Source organism: Haliaeetus leucocephalus, unplaced genomic scaffold (assembly GCF_000737465.1).
Source record: "Haliaeetus leucocephalus isolate CR32 unplaced genomic scaffold, Haliaeetus_leucocephalus-4.0 Scaffold151, whole genome shotgun sequence".
Taxonomy (NCBI): Eukaryota; Metazoa; Chordata; class Aves; order Accipitriformes; family Accipitridae; genus Haliaeetus; species Haliaeetus leucocephalus.
Window position 1 is genome coordinate 5,812,042 of NW_010972587.1, and position 19,041 is coordinate 5,831,082.

General features: G+C 40.5%; 1 protein-coding gene across 3 annotated transcripts in view; it reads left to right on the forward strand.

Annotated features, from left to right (window-relative positions):
- The window catches only part of NAV3 (neuron navigator 3), a 274,517-nt gene that overhangs the window by 79,182 nt on the left and 176,294 nt on the right, over positions 1–19,041 (forward strand). For all 3 annotated transcript variants that reach the window (XM_010561819.1, XM_010561817.1, XM_010561818.1), the window contains exons 2-3: positions 4,120–4,237; positions 4,953–5,005. In XM_010561819.1, coding sequence (XP_010560121.1) covers positions 4,120–4,237; positions 4,953–5,005 — 171 coding nt within the window. The remainder of the gene's footprint in view (positions 1–4,119; positions 4,238–4,952; positions 5,006–19,041) is intronic.

Sequence of the window (19,041 nt, forward strand, 5' to 3'; positions counted from 1 at the left end):
TCTCATTTGTGCCTGGAAAGCATGTTGAGATGATTTTGTGGAAGACACTAACGAAGTGTCATGCATTATTATTGCATTAGGCTGACAGCACTTCCAAAATCCATCTGACATTTCCCACTTGACGCTGATTGTGGGTGGTAACACTTCTGTATTAATTTTAAAGAGGATGCATTACAGCACTGCCTGATGTATAATCACACGGTTTATGATTAAAGCATTTTCTAAGAAAGGCAGTAACCTGTGAGATCCTCTCTCTTTTTCACTTCGTTAAACTACGGCGTTACGAGGTGTACTGTTTCCTTACGGATCCTGCCAAGCAGCCCTGCAGTGCCCCTTACAGCTACGTGTGAAGTATCGAGGTGAAGTTCGTAACTATATTTGGGTATCGGAGTTTATTTCCTCTACTCTCTTGAAGGTTAGCATGACGAGCGGTTGAGGAATGCTAGGGGAAACCATCGTTAACATGAGCAGGCTGTGCCCGAGCTCGGATTGCCCCGCCGAATCCTGTTTCATCTTGCGAGCGATTAAATCCCCAGGCGCCGGGACGGGGCTCGGACCACACAAACACAGGATTGGGTCTGTTCCGTTATCGTCTCGCTGAGACCGGTCCTCCACGGCGCAGATAAGAGCGGCTCTCCCGTACGTTGTCCGCCGTCGGAGCCTGGCGTTGAAGTGGAATACTCCCCGGTCGGACGTGCCTGTAAAGCAGGGTGGTAGGAGAGGAAATTTGGGGAGGAAATGAGTAAGTCAGCAGCCCGGCCCAGCGCGGAGCTGCGAGGCAGGGTGACTGCAGCGGGGAGGAAGTGTTGCAACAACTAACCCTCATGTCTGGGTTCCTCTCCGAAACAGCCTCATCAGAGAAAAAGCTAAGATCGGAGGATTTTGACTGCACAATTAAGGCGAGACGGAAGGAACTATTGCTAGGTCTGAAAAGAGGGGCAGCACGCACAGCTCCTCCTTAGAGGTGCTCAGCACCCAATGAAGGAGGAGCGTCCTTAAAAAACAGCCTGTTGCATTAAGTTACTGATTTTTTATCTTCCGTTCTGGGTGACTTTTCTGTCCTTTGCAAACTGAGTGCTGTCAGTGATGATGCACACTGGCGCTTTATGTTTCCCTGAGGAGTTTAAGATAAGATTTCTAAAAGGTGCATAGTCACATTGATACTTAAAAACTGTGGAGGGGGATTCTCTCTTTCTCATGATATTCGCATCAGAGAATTTCATGTAAAAAGAATATAGTGGCATGTGTACATTCTTATAATTTCACGTGTCTGTCTACATGCTTTTCATTTTTTCAAACTGACTCCCGAGCAGTTGGGTCCCCAGAAAAATGAGATGAATGAGAAGGGCTAACTGCGGGGAAAGGGGGAACCAGAAGCAAGTGGTGATCCCTACAGAAAAAGTGGAAATTAAATGTGACTTTCGACTGCCAACGGGGTGTTGGTTTGTTATATTGTCTCCATCAACAACTCTTCAGCTTTTAAAATTTTTTTTAGAATACTGCTGAAGTGAAAAAGCTCTTTTACAACTGCCTCCTCCCAGTATTTTTTTTCTGCCATTGCATTATTATCAAAATACTGACCATTAGTAAAGTTTTGGAATTATGTGGATTATCCACCTTTGTTTACAAAGCACTGTTTACATTCTTTATGCTTGTCACTTTTAAATTAATGAGAAAAGAAAATTTTGAAGGGGGTGGATGGGTGTGTGAAGTCCATTCTTTGAATACTAGATACTTGCAAAGCAGCTGCTAGAATGAAATATCCCTGGCTGCTTAGTGAGAGGATAGTTCAAATTGTAGTCAAAATTAGGATTGGTGCACCAGATTATGTGTGGGTGTGACAAATGAAAAAGGAAATGCTTGGTAAAGTATTTTTATTTGTAATGTGAAACTAACCTAAAATAATATTAGTGGGTATTAAATTCTGTATGTTCCAGTGGATCAGTTTCACTGGAACACAGAAAATAGTTCTGCTTATAGTAATAGCTCAGAGAATATTTCTGAGACATTGCTTCAGAAGAATGACTGAAGTTGAAATACTAGTAGTAGGGAATACATGATGCTATAGGTGTGGTATGCATCTTTTATCATCATGATTTCATATTGTTCTAAATATGTGTTTATACAACCTTTAGAAACTCCACATTAGCATTCATTATATACGGTTATACAGTTGAAGAAACACTTTCTTAGCTACAGTTGGCTTTAAAAAACATTTTAATGGAGCCTTTCATGTCACTCATCTGTAATAGCAAAAAAAGAATATCAGTCGGTGAAAACACAGGTGACTGAAGCAGACTTCTGGGTGCCGCAGGGAAATTTAGGGCCCCATCTAACAGCAGCATCCTTTGGCTGTGGGAAAGCTGAATCCGCTTCCACAGGTTAATTCTGTGGAGTTATTTAAAGTTCTAAAGCTGTCAAGAAAGCTATGGCAAACCAGCTGGTGATCCACCTGCAGGAATATGGGAGGAAATAGGGCAGACCACACAAGTTACAATTCTCTGTCTCTTTTAGAAGAGGGAGAAAATCTGTGACAAAAGTACTCAGCGAAGGAGTCCTTAGGAAGTGAACGTGAACTGAGCAGTGATACTTTCCCTGGGTGGGAAGTGGATGTTGGTTCTCTGGGTGAGACTCTCGACTGGGAATTGCATCCATTTCCCCACCCTGGCTCTGCCACAGATTTCCTTGGTGAACTAAGCAAGTAGTTAATGGCTCTGGCCTCTGTTTTTCTGTTCACAAAGTGGGATTCTGACCCCTTCCTCCCAAGGGTCTGTGAGGTTAAATAAAAGGATGTTTATAAAGTGAGCTCATGTTGTTTTTATGGAAGAGGTGCAGTTTCAACATTTTCGAACAATATCCTCAGCAGGGAAAGAACCTTAGATATTAGATATGCTTACACAGTAATGCTGTTGTACAGGTATGCTTTCCCTCAGTGGTAACATCCCACGATAGCGGGAGGTTCTGTACAAGTCCTTTTTTCTGGGGTGAGGAGAGAGTCCACGGACACCCCGCAAAAGGGAGCCAGCGCTGGCTGCCGAGGGCCACTGCTACCCTCTAGCTGTGTGACACCCCCGGGCCACGCTCCGCCAGTCCGAGCTGCCTCTGCGCACTGGGTGCTGGGACACCCTGGATGGTGGCAGCACCTCTCGGGCTGCACGATTCTTTCGGTCTGTACGTAGGGGAAGGTGTCTGTTCCTCTCACCTCGCCCTAAGAGAACCTGGTTCCCCTCGTGTGGCTGCTGCGTGTGTTACCAAATGCTCTCTCTGTGTACATATACGCCTTATGAAATGCCTTCAACCTTTCTTCACACCCCCCACCCCCCTTAATTTGGAGGATGTAGTTCAGCTGGTCCTTTTCAACCTTTTGTTAATGAGTGCCATTTTTTGCGCTGCCTGTTGCTAAATATTTGGTGCTGCTCAGTCTCACCCTTCCCCCCCCCTCCTCTTTTGGCGGAGAAAGGACGCAGCATATTTCCAGAATATATACTCTAATTCCAGCGATGAGACTACTGTACATCTGGCGCTCTCAGTCTCCTCCGTGCACATTACAGCACGCTGAACCGTAGGCGAGGGGACGAACGACCTGTCCCCGCACGGCGGGACACAGTGATTACTGCCGAAAGTGTCACAGAGACATCGCCAGACGCCGGATCATCAGCGACAACCCGATGAATTCCCAAAACACAGGCGCGCGTCTCTGCTATCACTTTCTCTTAGGCAGCCCCGGAGTGTGAAAGTTGTTGGTGGGGCGTGCGTAGAGGTAGAAACACGGTGGGAGGTGGAATTGCGGTAGATGTGACTGATTTACGACAGGAGTTTCCTTTACAGTCATAAGGGGAATTTTGCTTGGTCACAGCAAGTTTGAACCCTCATGAAACAGCCTGAATCATTTGAAGTTAAAATAAACCAGAGAATGGCAGGGGGAGGGACATGGCTGTTTAAAAAAAAAAAAAAAAGAAAAAAACACAACGTTAAAATTGTTTCCTTTGGTGCTGACTTCTTAAATGGGAATGTGATCCAGAATAGTTCTGGTGCAAGCCAACATTTGTTTTAAGAATTTTTATTGTCTTCTTTTCTCTCTTCCCCCTCTCCCCCTTGCCCTCCCTCTCTGCTCTGCAGATTTACACTGACTGGGCTAACCACTACCTAGCAAAATCTGGCCACAAGCGGTTGATCAAGGATTTGCAACAGGACATTGCAGATGGAGTTCTGCTAGCAGAAATCATCCAGATCATCGGTAAGACCAGGGCTGAGAGAAGCACTGCGAGCTGACTCCTTGCATGGGGGAAGATATAATTCAAGTTGAATGTATTTAACAATAAGATGAACCCTGAATAATACAGTTTGACTGGGTCCATATGTCTCTGATATTTGTGTGGTTCATCCTTGTCTTAATTAAAAAATATGTTTATGTGAGCATGTTTGGAAGTGGATGTTTAACCATACTTTAAATGGCCAGAACTGTATCTTACACACTTTGAATTGTCAGAAATGAATACTCCATTAAACCATATGTCTCCCATGTGTGCATTTTGTTAGTTGGAGTGGCTCATACTTTCTGGGATGCCTTGAAACTGTATCCTGACCCTGCAAAGACAATTGTGGAAGATTTCATGTCAGCAGTTATTTTGCAGGGGCTGAAGAATTAGCAGCGACCTCCTTCGCACTTCCCCCTTTGCATGATTTGGCATGTGGAAGCAACTGCTGCTAACAAGAGTGTTGTTACTGTACGACTGAGCTTTACTTAGAAAGGAGCTCTGTGTCAACAAAACCCTGTGCACTTTATTGCTGTGTCTTTTCTGCTCTTCTTGTTTGGTTTTTTGTTTTGTTTTTTTTTTTTTTCTTTGGTTTTTAGGTTTGGTTTTTGGGGGGTTTTTTTTTGGCCAGGGGGTGGAAAGGAAAGTTTTATCTCATTGTTTACTTCTGCTTTTCTCCTCACTGTTTTTGTTTAGCAAATGAAAAGGTTGAAGATATCAATGGCTGTCCCCGGAGCCAGTCTCAAATGGTAAGAATAAAATATATTTTTAGTCTGTGTTGGCACCTCTGCGCTTTCCTAAGATGCTTTTTAATAATGATTTATTTAAACTGTGAATATTCTGTCCCATGTTTACCATAAAGCCCTAATTCTCATATAGTGTTCCTGGTACTTTTTTTTCCACATGTGCTTAGTGTTTGTCACTTCATTTCTGTGCTCGCTAACTTTGGGTCTTGAGGTAACCCAGCAGCAAAACTCCATCACTTCCAATTAACCCAGAACTGCCTTAGCAGACCTGTTCTGATGATGATCCAGATAATTTCATTTAACTTCATTTTTAAGGGCAGTAAATCCAAGAACAAATTTTTAAGTGGAGTCTTTGTGTCTGGAAAACTGGTTTGATGAACAAGACTTGCCAAATTATTTTTGAATATAAATAGCCTTTTGGATTGTCCACTGTAAAGTCCAGTTAGATGCACTGACTCCAAGACTTTCAGAAATAGCACTTTAGTCATATAGCTCTCTGAGCTAGAGTTGGCAGCTGCTTAAAGACATTTTCATACTCTCAGGCAAGAAGCATTTTGTGACTGTGATTCATACAGAGTCTTATTAATCTTGTACTGTGTTTATGGCTAGTCAACTACATTTATTAAGATAAAGCCTCCTCAGAAGGCTCTGGAACGGACAGGTACAAAATCTGAGCCTCAGTAGCATCACCATGCATTTACTGAATCACTTGCAGTTCCAGTCATGATCCCCCCTGCTGAGGACTTTGCCTTTCTGTTCTCATCCAAATAGTACGTGAATAAGATGCACGACTGTGTAGCTGGCAAGGATTTTGGAGTATAATGATTTGGATGAGCTTGCATAATAACAAGCTGCTGAAGCTGGGCTTAAAAATGGAAATAGAGTAGGAAAAAATTGCATTTGTTCAGCATATTTTTTAAAGGGGGAAGGTGTTTGCAGCTTTTTTGTGCAGAGCTGCAAAAGGTAAAAGGAAAAATTTTGAGCACCAGTGAAGTGAATAATCGGTCTTTCGGTTCTTACTTTTCAAAAAATGTGCAGGTTTAGAATAAGTTTTTTCTCTGGCTTTCAGGCTTTTTGAAACAGCCTGTAGTAAGAATATATGCAATTTCCTTAATAATAGTTATTATTTTAATTACTCATATTACAGCAGCACCTAGTGGTCCCAGCTGAGAACGTTGGGAACTCCAGCGTGGAACTCTAATATTACACACACAGATCGAGAGATAATCACTCTCTACTTTAATCACATTAAAACTTGCCATTCCAGGCAGACAAGACAAACAAGAAGAGACAAAAGCACAGAAAAGTGATATGATTTCCTGAGGTTATGTAACTGGTTAGTGACCATCTAGGATTGCTCAGGGACCCACCACTCTGATGTCTATCAAGCTTCATTTCCATGAGAGAAAACCGAGCTGCAGAGAGAACTATTCACACTAGCAACGTTTGCATCTCCAAAGTGACAACATTTGGGTACGTTCCCTGTTGATAGGTAAATCTTTACGTGGCATAGGGATTCTAGATTTCAATTCTAGCCCTGCTGCAGTCAATGCATGCCCGTGCCGCAGCAGTACCTGTGGGAATCTCTTTGTGTCCATCTTCCTCCTCCTGTAAGCCCATCTCTCAGCTCAGCCAGGCCAAAGACTATGGCTCAGGTTCTCTGGGTCTCCAACCAGGCGCTTCAAATGCTCCTGTATGTAGTCATACGTCGGTGTTTGCACAGTGCTAAGGCATCACATTTAGCCACTCTAACTTGGTAGAATTAGATATATTTTTTCATCCTTCTTTGATTTGGTCTCTTTACTGCATTGTTTTGTCTCTACAGTCTGATCAAATTATTTTCCTCACTTTTGACATACCAATTTTATACTGCTAATTTCTTCGACAGAGCTAGGAAAATTTAAAATGTACTGAAGTTAAAGTAGTTCAAACTTGTCAGCTTTCCTCTCAGAGCTTCTCAGAGACCCCAGGTTTTAAGTCTGCTCTCCATTTGTTCGCTTTGGCTTGTGCACCGACCTAGCCTAGCTGAAGGCACCATCTTATCGCATTTTCAGGTAATTTCCCTTGGCAGTGCTCAATGTTTTTAGCCCGGTGAGTTAACGATAGGCCAATTCTCTTCTTCTTGTAGCAGTGGGCTCTTGGGTGTTTGTAATACGCAGAAAGAAAATGTAACGATGGTCAAAGCCTGTTTACATGTTTGACATATGCCAGTAGGTAGCAATATGTCCTGTCAGGATTTGTCAGAACATCAGCCATCGAACCAGCAACAGTCATGGTATTCCTATAGCATGTTTGTTAGCCATTCATTCACCACTTTCATTTTAACATTTTTAGTTATTAAACCTCAAGAATCCCACCACCCTTTTCTTTCACATATGTTTTCATGATCCTTGCTTTCATAACTTGCAATTAGGGAGAAATGTTTTCTGTATTCATCTGCCATTTGATACCCTTCCCAGGAGGTGATGTCTAAGACATTTTATTAGCTTAAAAGAAGCTAGAGAGCACTGACATGGATTGTTTGCTGCTGGAAACAATTGATATGGCCTGTAGATGATATTGATATCAATTCGTAATTCATCACTACCAATACTCCCAAGTTCTGTTCCACTCACCATTTGGTTTTCCTCTGGCTAATGGCTTCATCTTTCAAGTGATTTTTAAGGCATCTCAATTCAGCTGTTACCTTAGTTTGTAAACATCTTTTAATGTTTATTTTAAATATGTATAAAATGCTTCTTTTTTAGTTTTCTTTTAGTTAGGCCTATTGCAATGTCTTGCACTCTCTGCTCATCTTGGCAGTGATATATAAAGTACTTGCAGACAAGTTGAACTGGCTCCACAGGTCCAAGTTCACAAAAATTAAAATGTGTGAATCCCAGCAGCAGCCAGTTTCTGCATAGTTAGCTTTACCAAGATCCTCCTGGCTGTCATTATGCTCGTACATTTGATGTCGCACACTGAATTTGAGAACCTGAGATGTACTGGGGAATAAATTATTTCATATTCAAATCTCAGAAACTTTAAATAAATGAAACTTGTGAGAGAATTGGCAAGAATTTGCTTCTTTGCTGGGTAAATCTACTGTGGTAAAAAGATTCTGGTATTTCTTATGAATGGTTTTAATAAAGATAATAAGGATTTTAAACTGTATTATAACATACCTTGTCTCTCTACAGCGTCATATAGAGTCTTCTGCTTGTCTTGGCTATTTTTTTCTTTATGGCTATGCATTCAAGGAGGAATATGGCACTTCAGCTTTTTTTTCATCATCTCTTTCAATCCCTTCTATGTAAAATAATACCACATTCATTTCTATCTTTTCCTTGTATGAATTATTCTGTAAGTCTATCAATTAAGGAAACCTCAAATCATCTTTATTTAGAAGATAATAGTCTTTCAAGGTTTGCGTTTTGATAGAACCAAAAGCTAATTCCTTTCTGCTTCTTTATAAGCCATTTATTTCTTTAATTTCTGTAGTAAGTTCCCCAATCGTTCGAAAAAACAGGTAGTGTCCTGGGTAGGAAATATGTTATGAAGCTTTTCTCTAATGGTCCAAAGAGAAAGAATTCAAATTCTTTTTTCTTTCTGAACATATTAAAAATGCACTGGAAGATCTCCAGTGTTTTCTTTCTAAACAGATCATATCAAACATACAGTAAGCATACAGAGTATCAAATTTAATCCATCTTGGGGTTGTCAGAGAAAATGCAAGAGAATCAAAAAGTGTTCAGCTGAAAATCTTTTTATGGTGACATTTGCAGTATTGTCCCTAGAGACTTTTACAAAACTAATGTTTCTATTCTTTCCTCATGTAGTCTATGGTGCTTTCAGCTGCATAAATAGTAAAATAAATTCAAAGTTGCCAAAAATTTTTAGCATATTGCTTTTCAAGTTGATTTTTCCTTCAGAGATTGATGTTGTCTTATTAGCTGTTTTTTATTCCTTAGAATTACTCTTGCTACTTCCCATGAGAACTGTCTATGCCAGTATACCTCTATGTACAAAAGCATTCTTACCTGTAGTTAGTAGCAGGGGTTTTCTCATAGTTATCGAAGGGCTGGAGAGACCCTTCTTATTAAAAGGCTCCTAATGTAGTTGCATACATTTAATGAAGACTATTTTTCATTTTGTCGATCTTATCTTTGGCACAGTTTTCTACCAGTTTATATAACCAAAGGTATGCTTCAAAGGTACATTTTATGGTTTAGGATACAGACATGCTGCAGTCCAACAGAGGGAGTTGAGTTCAATAAAAATACAGGTCCTGCTTACCACATCCTGAAAATCAGGGAGTTGGAAAAGGTGTTGGAGCTGTAGCACATTGCCAAATGGATATAAACATGCAGTAAAAAGTTGCAGTTAGCAGAGCTAACACCGTCTTTGGGTGAGTAGCAGCGTATCTGTAAAAAGTGGCAATCAGTGTGACTATGTGCAGCACTAATAAGATCATTTCTACAACATTGTACTTGATTTCATTAATAACGCTTTTAAAAAGATGTTAATAAATTAAAAATGTTTCAGAAAAGACCCACAAGAATGCCAGCAATTTTGCTTTATTCTATGAGACTGAAGAAAAATTATGTACCTTAGCAAGAAGAAGGTGGAGTAAGGGAATCAGTCTCTGCTTAACCAGGGAACATTTTTGTGATAGAGAGAACTTTCTATGACATAGTTAAAGAAGTGTGTGAAGCCTGAAGCTGAAGTAGGACAAAGTGACTACGGCTATACTGGTAGACATTGCTTTGTAATTTATTGCGTAGCGTTCCTGTAGTCCCACAAAAGCCCCCAGTGGCTCCTTCTTTGCTTGCACACTTGAGCTTTTCTCCGGAGGAAGGAGGCCAAGGTTGCAAGGGGATGAGGTGCATGCAAATCTCTCCTTAGCAGGGAGTCAGCCTGGGGACAGGATGAATAGGTGGAAACCGAAACTACTAAGTGTGCCACAGGGTATACCTGCCCTACAGTATGTATACTTCCCTTCAGTATAGACACCTGGATGTTGCTGGGCGGACACTGTTGAGTGGCATCTCTCAGTGTCCAGGAATGTCAAAAGCCAAGGACAAGAATATCAGCATTACCATTCTGTGGCTAAATTCTGTGTCTAATTGTTTGCAAAAAAAACAGAATAGTTTTGTGCAAAGTAAGTGTTGTAGGTTCTACTAAGGCCCATAGAATTCCAAATGAACATGTGTGGGGTATGGTTACATGGAGCTCTTTGAGGACTGGGAAGCCTGAAAATATCATCCCTACGTTCGCCGTCAAGTGGGCCCACGTGTGACCTCTCTCTGTCTGCACAATGTTAAAATATGTAAGAATATTCTGGCTTTGCTGGTGCAGTTGTTGGTGAGATGGGCTTTATGGATTCAGGATATACTTTCTGTGCTTTGGAACAGCTCCAGGCGAGCCTTCTACCCAAGTGTGACGTGTTGAAATAAATACAGAAATTTGGCTAAGTGTAGAAATATGGTCCCTTACAACTGGAAATTCAACCTGAGTTTTGAAGACTAATCCCAGCTCCTTTCAGGTGCAGGCCAGTCTCTTCCCACAGTGACACCTGCGCAACCCCCTTTTGTTTAAATTCAGACTGTCACCCCATGGCTACCAGTGGATCTTCACAGATTTCCTGACCGGCTGCTATGAGAGTTTTGTGAAAATACAAGGTAATAAGAGACTCTAGTTTTGTCAGCTGTGCAGGTTTGGTGTGCTTAAGTGAATGGAACACAAGACAGTAGTCTCATTGCTGTTTTTCCACGGTGCATGCTTACATATGTAGTTTTCAGAAATTAAGTGAATAACCTGAACCATAGATCACTCTGGTTTGGGGAAGATGCAGGTTGCATAAGAGGCCTGAGAAAACAGCCTCAGTTGGTGCAAGTCTCTATTTAAAAATGTGGTCAGAAGGAATGGCTTCTCACAAAATGGGCAGGACAGAGTCAAAAACTCATTTCCCTGTCCTCTGTGGTAGGTAAGGGGTATCTAGGATTCGATAATGGAGTAGCCTTAAGAGGGAAAAAATAAAAGTGCTTTTAGAAAAGGATGACAGGTTCACAGCATGATATCTAGGGAAGTGATCTCAGTAAAGCCAGAGAAAAAAAATGGTAGTAATTAAAAGTTGAGCTCCTGAGTGAGGTTTCCTGTGTTTATAGATAGGAAAGATCATATTTTAGGTGCCTTACATAGAAAGAATTTGCAAGACACAGTCATAGCTTGTGTGTGGGTGTTTGGAGGAGAGCAGACTTAAAGAATATGCCCGGGTGTTAGGTAAAGGACTGTGTGGAAAGGATCAGAGGAAGATTAAGAGTTTTGCTTGAATTGGCAACTAGTTAGAAAGATAATTTTAATTTCTAAGAGAATATTCAGATCTGGAACAAAGAAAGAGAGAAGATTCTCCTTCCAGTGACACTATAACTGTATTCTAGATTATTGTAATCCAGATCATTGCCTATTTATCATGCCCGCATCGGGAGTACACATACTTATTTTTATTTGCCAGAGAAGTTTTCAATGTACAACACTAAAATCAGCACAGAGGGGCCTTTACCTTTTGAACACAGGACGTGTACAGCCACGAGAAGGCTGGTAAGCATGATTTCTTCTCTATCCTGTCAACTTCCTGGCAATACAGATCGAATGCCTTATCTTTTGCCTTCTTGTGTACACTTAGCATGGGAATTTCCAGTATCATTTTAAAATTCCGCTCTGCTCTGCAAGTCTCCTTCTCTGCCAGGTGCGTTATAAAGGACCGAGTCACACTGGCAATGAGCAGTCATGTCTGTGTTACAATGGGAACTTTCTCTCTTAGGCTTCCTTGGGTGTAAGTAAAAGACCCTCTCATCTTGGAGACCTGGTACCTCTTGGAGCAGACCCTGATCTGCCTTAATTAAAAGTCCACACTTGGATTTCTGTTCCCGTTGTTGAAAGCAGAATTTGGACAATAAAATAGATCAAAGGGCTCCAAGTTGCTCTTGATAACTGCCCATATTATCCATAACTTTGTGTGGCCTCAAGCCAGGGTGTTAGCCAGAAGACACTTTTTATGAGGACATTTTGCCCTGCATGTTACCCAGCTCCCAACAACTGCAGTTCTTCCTTGGACACTGTAAGTGGTGGCAGAAGTATCATGCTTCCCATTCCCTGGGAAGAATTTGTCATGGTAATGCACAGCTTATATGTTCTTTGGTGTCCTTCCTTCATGAGAATTTACTTACCAGTTAATTTTGCATTTTTGAATCCAGCTCTTGTGGTTTGGCAGAGTAAAGCCTCACGCAATTCTTTTTTTCAGGACTATGTGTAAAATACTCATTGGAGCCACACTGATGACAAATACTTCTTCTCCCAGTCTGTTCAATCCTACCTTGCAACAGTGGCAGCTCTGGAGTGAGGCAGGCAAGGCTGATACAGCTCCATTATGAAAGGATCTAAGTAGATGCTTATCTGTGCAGGAAATGATGCTCCTCAACATGATAGATATGCAGATTTCCCATTTTCTGATGGTAGTTTCAAGTAGACCCATACAATTTTTTACAGAACTAGCTATGCTTTCTGAGATTCCTCACTAAGTAGGTGATTTACATTCAACTTGTACCCTTACTGGGATTCCCAGGAAAGTGCCCAAGACTGTCATAGCAAGGAGCATGTCTTAGCTATCCTTCTGAAGATGGTTTCTTGGACAAGTCCTCTCATTTCCTAGGTAGGTTCAGAGTGTGATCTTCCCTTTGAGAACCAACCCCATTCCCACACCCTTCCCCAGTGACTGTCTTCAGCTGTTCCAGGGAAGACTTTCTTGGACATGTTTGACACATCCAGCCATTTGCAGTGTATGACGTACAAGATGGCTTCAGAGCATTTACGATTCTTTTGGCATCCACTGAGTGTTCAAGCAGACTGTCTCATTGAGGTGCCCCATATTTCCTTGGCTAATGATAGGAATGTAACTACTAAGATGCATTTTCATTTAGCTCTGCTCCAGGTTTATAGGGCCCTGAAGCTTATTCCTGCAGTCTGACAAATCCTGTGGCATACAATTCACATGTCATGTCCTGGAGCTCAAAGTAGTGAGAAATGATTATCAAGCCTTCTATGCACGTACTCATGTCACTACCTAGAAAAAATAGGGTTGACAGCAGGAATGTGTATGAGATCTTCTTCCATGTGTGGGGAAGTGGCCACTGTTGAACCAGCATAGTGAGCATCAGGTTATACCTGACTGCGGTTAATTTGCTCAGGGCACTGGACACTTTGGAGAGTGAAATAAACCCTTTCAAACTCTTGAATCATAAATGATAAGTGCAGGACAAAATTTTAGAAGCTGACTTTCAGGACTGGACTCTTCCTCTTTGTTTTAGACATCAATAAACCCTTTTTATAAACTTGTGTATGCCTTATAGGGGGCCCATGCCTTTTCTGCATAATCCTGAACGCCAGACAATTAAAAAATTCTCTGGCTAACAGCAATGCATGTAGGTATATCTACAGTGTAAATATACAAATAGATAATGCAGATTGAAGAATAGCTACAGGAAGTAACGTCTCCTCAGTATAGAAATTGAAGTTTATTTTTTGTTTGCAGATGAAATTAACTTGACATAAAGACTAGTGTAAAAATGAAAATGAGAGTATCAAAAATAGAGGTGTGTGCCACCCCAAAAGAAAAAAACTAAGGGCAATAATGATGGACCACCTAAGGATACATTATGGGAGTAATTGTGATAATATGAATGGAGGGAATAAAGAAAGGAAAGAGGACAGAATTTCTGTAAGGGTGAAGTTAAAGATGTTAATATTAAAGATGATTGACATACAAGGATGAAGATGTTGGAATTCTGGTTCCAAGTTTTGCTGAAAAGAGATTATTAATGTTATTAACATAGCCAGTTTGAGTAAGATGAGAGGCAAATTGGTTTAGCATGAAGCTGGCAGAGGAGGAATTCTGACTGCTTTTGTGAACAAACTCTAAAATTTCTAAAAACTCTAGAAATGGAAGAGAAAAATTAGATGGGGTGAGAGCTGGACAGACAAGCAGAGTAACAGTTGCCTTATTGTGGGAGACCAAATATGTTTTTATTGCGAGGGAGAGAGGAAGCTAAGGAAACGATGGGAGAACTGCTGCAAGTGTTAGATCTAATCGAGCATAAAGGATGGGAAATTTCATCCATCCTGTCTAAAGATGTTACAGGCTTGGAAAAGAAGGGCAGGAGAATGCAACCAGATCATCACTTTTTTGATATGATTTGATTCTGGCTTGGCTTTTTGTTAGACCTCTTTATTCGGCACTGAAACAAGCAGTTCTCTTTACATCCAGAGAAGATCTGAGAACATTAAAAGGACCACAGGATTCATGACAATCCCTCTTCACAGAACAGCTCAGAGTTACTCACTCACATCAGGCAGTGAGATGCACATTCCCCTGAGTCACTCGCATTTGACTGTCTGAAGTCATAAAAGAAAATGCCACAGGAACACATCCTGGGTATTATTTTACTAGGCTGGAAGAAGTATATTATTCATAAAATACAAATCGTATGCAGTTATTGGCCTTTTTGTTTAGGCTTACAAATTCCTTCTCCTATTAATGTGTGGAATCACATGAGAATAACTCATCTAGATGTTAATGAAATAATCATGTCATAAGAAGTACTTATACTGTGATGATATCAGTCTCCATGAAATCTATTGAGACGTTAGGTTAGGGTTGGGTTTGCCTGGTTAGGGTTGCTTGGTTAGGGCTGGGATTAGGGTTATGCACATTTTGCTTCTGTGGACCAAGACTGCTGAGCACAAAAAGATCTTTTTGCTCCTTAAAATCAACTGTTTTCCTTCACACCTTTCCCCACCTCACCCCCCAAGCAATTTTGATTCACACCTTTCCCCACCACCCCAGCAATTCCTTGAAACGCCCCTCCTTTTAATCTATATCTGGAATATGCCAGTACCTCCATACCACTGAGGCATGCCCATGTCACCCATCTTTTCTCCCCATCTCTCAACTGTGTTTGTCAGGAATGTCATTTGATCAGAAACTCATGTTAGACTGTATTGGGAGGATGTGCAGAGATGAAAAACTGAAGTATGCTTGAAGACTAGTGGGTGACATACACTTTGAAGTATTTATTGTTTGAAGAGATGCAGTTGACAGTCTCCCCATTTTCCCCCATCTGTAGTTAGCTTTCTACACTCTTCAATTTTCTGTTTGATTTTTTTTTTCCTCCAAAATGTCATGTGAACATTCCTTGAAGTTTTGGAATTGGTCAAATATATATTTGTGATACAGATGCTTAGACAAAGAGGTGATGAATAAGTGGCCTTGAAACCTCCATTAATAGAAATGCACTGAAAAGTTTTAACACAAACATGCAAACGTGCAGTTAAAATACATACACACAAATTGACTGTGACATGTATTTTAGAAAGCACCTGTTGGTTATAGTCATTAATACATTTTTTCCCGCATAGCAGCAGCAGGATTACAGTAAATGTGTGTGCTTCATGATGGTGTATTTTTATCATCTTCTATAGGGAGAGTATGTTATAAATACTAGGAATGTCTAGAATGTTTACTGGATTTAAAAATAGAGAAGAAAGTGCGTGATGTTTAGCTGAACAGCAAAAATGCATATTTAAGCTGAACAAGAAAATAAACAATGCCTCTGAAGTGGTTTTATTTTACAGTATATCCAAACAAGGCTTTTTGGTAATTTTGAGATTTTGTCAGCTTTCTAGATTTTTATCAAATGTCTGATTATTTTGGAACTGTGGCAAAATGCCAGTTCTCTTATGGTTATAGTTGAGGTCTTACTTCTATTTAAAGATTTTCTGACCACTCCCTTTACAATACCTCTGCTTAGACTGTCTTATAATTTTGTGTGCTGTATGTTTGTTCGGAAAAGTTATTGCTCTATGTCTGTGAAGCTGTGAATTTTCTCCGAGAGTTAGACTTTTCACAAAAGAATATTTCTTAACATTGAAACAGAATCCCAAGGTCTCTCACTCATCCTTCATCCTAAAATAATCTGCCACTGCCTATCTTGGCAACGGTCAGTTCTGCAGCTTCAATAACGTGCGAGGCTCCCAAGAAACAACGCGGGCCTGTGTTTCGAGGTGTAGCGCACACACGTGGACGTACATCCATGTGAAATACTTTGTGTAGTTCTGATGAACCCCCAATGATTTTACACACTTTGAAAGGGATTTAAGCCACTCTCTGCCTCTCATTTGTGAATGAAGGTCTGTGGGAGCTTTGAAAGTCTGGGAACTTTGATGAACTCTTCTACAGAGTTGCCAGAGCTACTATCTCTGTTCCTTAGGGTGAGTCCAGATTAAGTTTAGAAAAGAGGTACTAGACATATTTTGACATTTAAGCATCGACATCTGCAAACAATAAATGAGGGCACACACCAAATATGAATATCATCATCTTTTATTTGGTTGGGCTGGGAAATCCATCTACTGGGAAGATGTTTTAGTGGAGCTACAGGAACTGTGCAACTGTCCATAAAATGCTGTCTGTGGTGTAAGGTGTAAAGCAGTAGAGGGTGCCAGAAAGCAACAAGTTGTGGCTTCCGTTGTAATTAATGGAAAAGGAAAGGGATTGTAACCAGCGATGTTAGGGTGGAAGAGGGTTTGCATTGTGAATTCGGCTGCAGAAGGGAGGGAAGAAGACACACTTCTTGTAATTTTAAGTGCTTACATGTGCTTAAAATTAAAATAAACAACGTCCAACAAATTGTCAAGCTTTTGGAGGTATTGTGTGGTACGTTATGGCTAGGTGACAGTGCTTCTCACTGAATCATCTTTTAGTGGCTGTACCTGCCCAGTATTTCAAAGCTTGGCCTTAATAGCAAAGAAGCTGCAAGACAGGAGGATAATAAGGTAACACAGAATGTCCCGACAATGTAGTATGTTAATTACAAACCAACATGGTAACAAAACCCATCCTGTCCTTCTACATTTGTAATTGTTAAGTTTATTAGAAAAGACTTGAAAACCTCCCCCTGCTCTCCAGCTGGAAAGTAATATACCAAAACTTTGATGCCAGAAAAAGGTTTTTTCAGCTATATTGCATTGCTTCCAGAATATAATACAATTATAATGTTAGCAAATGAAGAGAAAGAACAGAAAGTAGGTGCATACTGAAACTACTATGATCAGGCCAGATGTATTTTCTCACTCTGCCCTTGATCTTTGCTGGAACAGGAGTTGCCTACATCTGCTGCAGCTAAGTGCTAGCCTGTTTCATGGAAAGAATGCCAAATCTGCTTGATTTTACAGTGGCTTTTACAGACTCACCATTTTGGAGTTCCTTGACTTTTATGCACACTAACCCATCTAACCTTGCTCTTTTATTTGGCAGCAATTATACTCAAAGAATAAATTCCTCTTTGAACCCTGTAGCAAATCCCTTCCACCTACAGCCTCTCCCCAATGCCCTGTTGCTGGCACACGTGAATGAGCATGCACTGCTGCATCAGAGCAGTGGTCCCTCAGGTCAATAGTCCCTCTCTGAAAATGAGAGAGGTGACTTAGCAAGAACAAGTGGCCCTGGCAAATTTTTTGCTCCATTCTCCTTTTTTCCCCCATTATCTAAATTTATTGTATTAGGGGGATTAGAGGGTACTTCTTTGCCTGCTCTTTCAGTATTCATTTATGCACTACTGTTGTGATCACCATTTATTCCATGACATGTCAAGATGAAGCATGCTGGATTTCTCAGAAAAAAATCTTCTGCCTCCTACAATCACGTACACAGGCATGGGACCGGGTGCAGAGTAGGCATGTTTTTGTCATTGACTGCAATTACTGCTCTGCCAACCTGCTCCTTTTGTCAGGAGCCCACAGATCCAACCGATCTGGAATGGCGTGAGGTACGATCGGGCAGCTGAAACTCTGTGTTAGTAAAGATTTTGGTGACATCGAACGGGACTTAAATACTGATGTTAACTCTAAATATAAACTCTGTTACAGCTGGTGACCCTATTATAGGTAATACTATTAAGGTACGGAAAGGTAAATTGGCTTAAGCTAGCAGTAGAACAGGCAAGTTATCACAAAGGCTGCTTATTTCAACAGCATTAACTAATCCCTTCTCATGGAAAGGCTCTTGATCAGGCTAATTAAAATATTAACACAATCTTCTTTTTTTTTTTTTTATGTAACTTGTCTGTTTAAATCCACTGTGACCTGAAACTTAATACACAAATCCTTAGGATACAGTACAACCATTTTTGTTTCAGCAGAAATAAATCGTATAAATACAGAAATTTATTTGGCAGCTTTCTGATGTGCAGGAATTATTTAAAACACTCCCAGTCTGAGGAGTCTGCTGACCATATGATCAACAGATGATCATATGACATAAATCAGAGCTATACTTATTTTAAGTTGAACTTATTTTAAGTTGGCCCAGTGTCTGGATATGAATTAGTCTGGGCAGGGTTCAGTTTCAGAGTCAGTCCAAGATACTTTTTTTTGTTAGGACTTGATTGTATTCAATCTCACAAACTAATCACAAATAGTTTTTGTTTTTTGAAGACTTTATATCAACTTAAAGCATTTGTTTACCTAAGCAGTTCTTATCGATTCTTTCAGGTGACATCCTGACCAGCATGAAACCTGTGAAGTTCAAAAAGTTGAATCTGAACAGTCTTCCTGAAATAGAAATATGTTTGTATTTTAGCTTGTAGCTTTTGGCAGTCTTTAATTCTATAATAATTAGAATATGCTTCGTTTAGGCTTGTATTGTCAGCTAATTGGAACCTTGTTTGAATTATTCATACCTCTTGATTCTTCAGAGTTTCTTTGGAATTACAATGGGAGCGTACCAATGACATTTCCCTCTAGGGAAAAAATACCACAAGAATTTTCTTTGTCCCAGGGTTTCCACACTTGAGAGCTGAAACCTATTTGCATGTGAAATAAATAATAGTTCATGAAGTTAGATAGCTACAATTTTGTGTATTCTAACTGCATACATAACTAGCTAACCAGCATCCCAGTCTTGTGGGCTGTTTTGCCTGTCACTCACGGATTTTCTCAGTAATTCC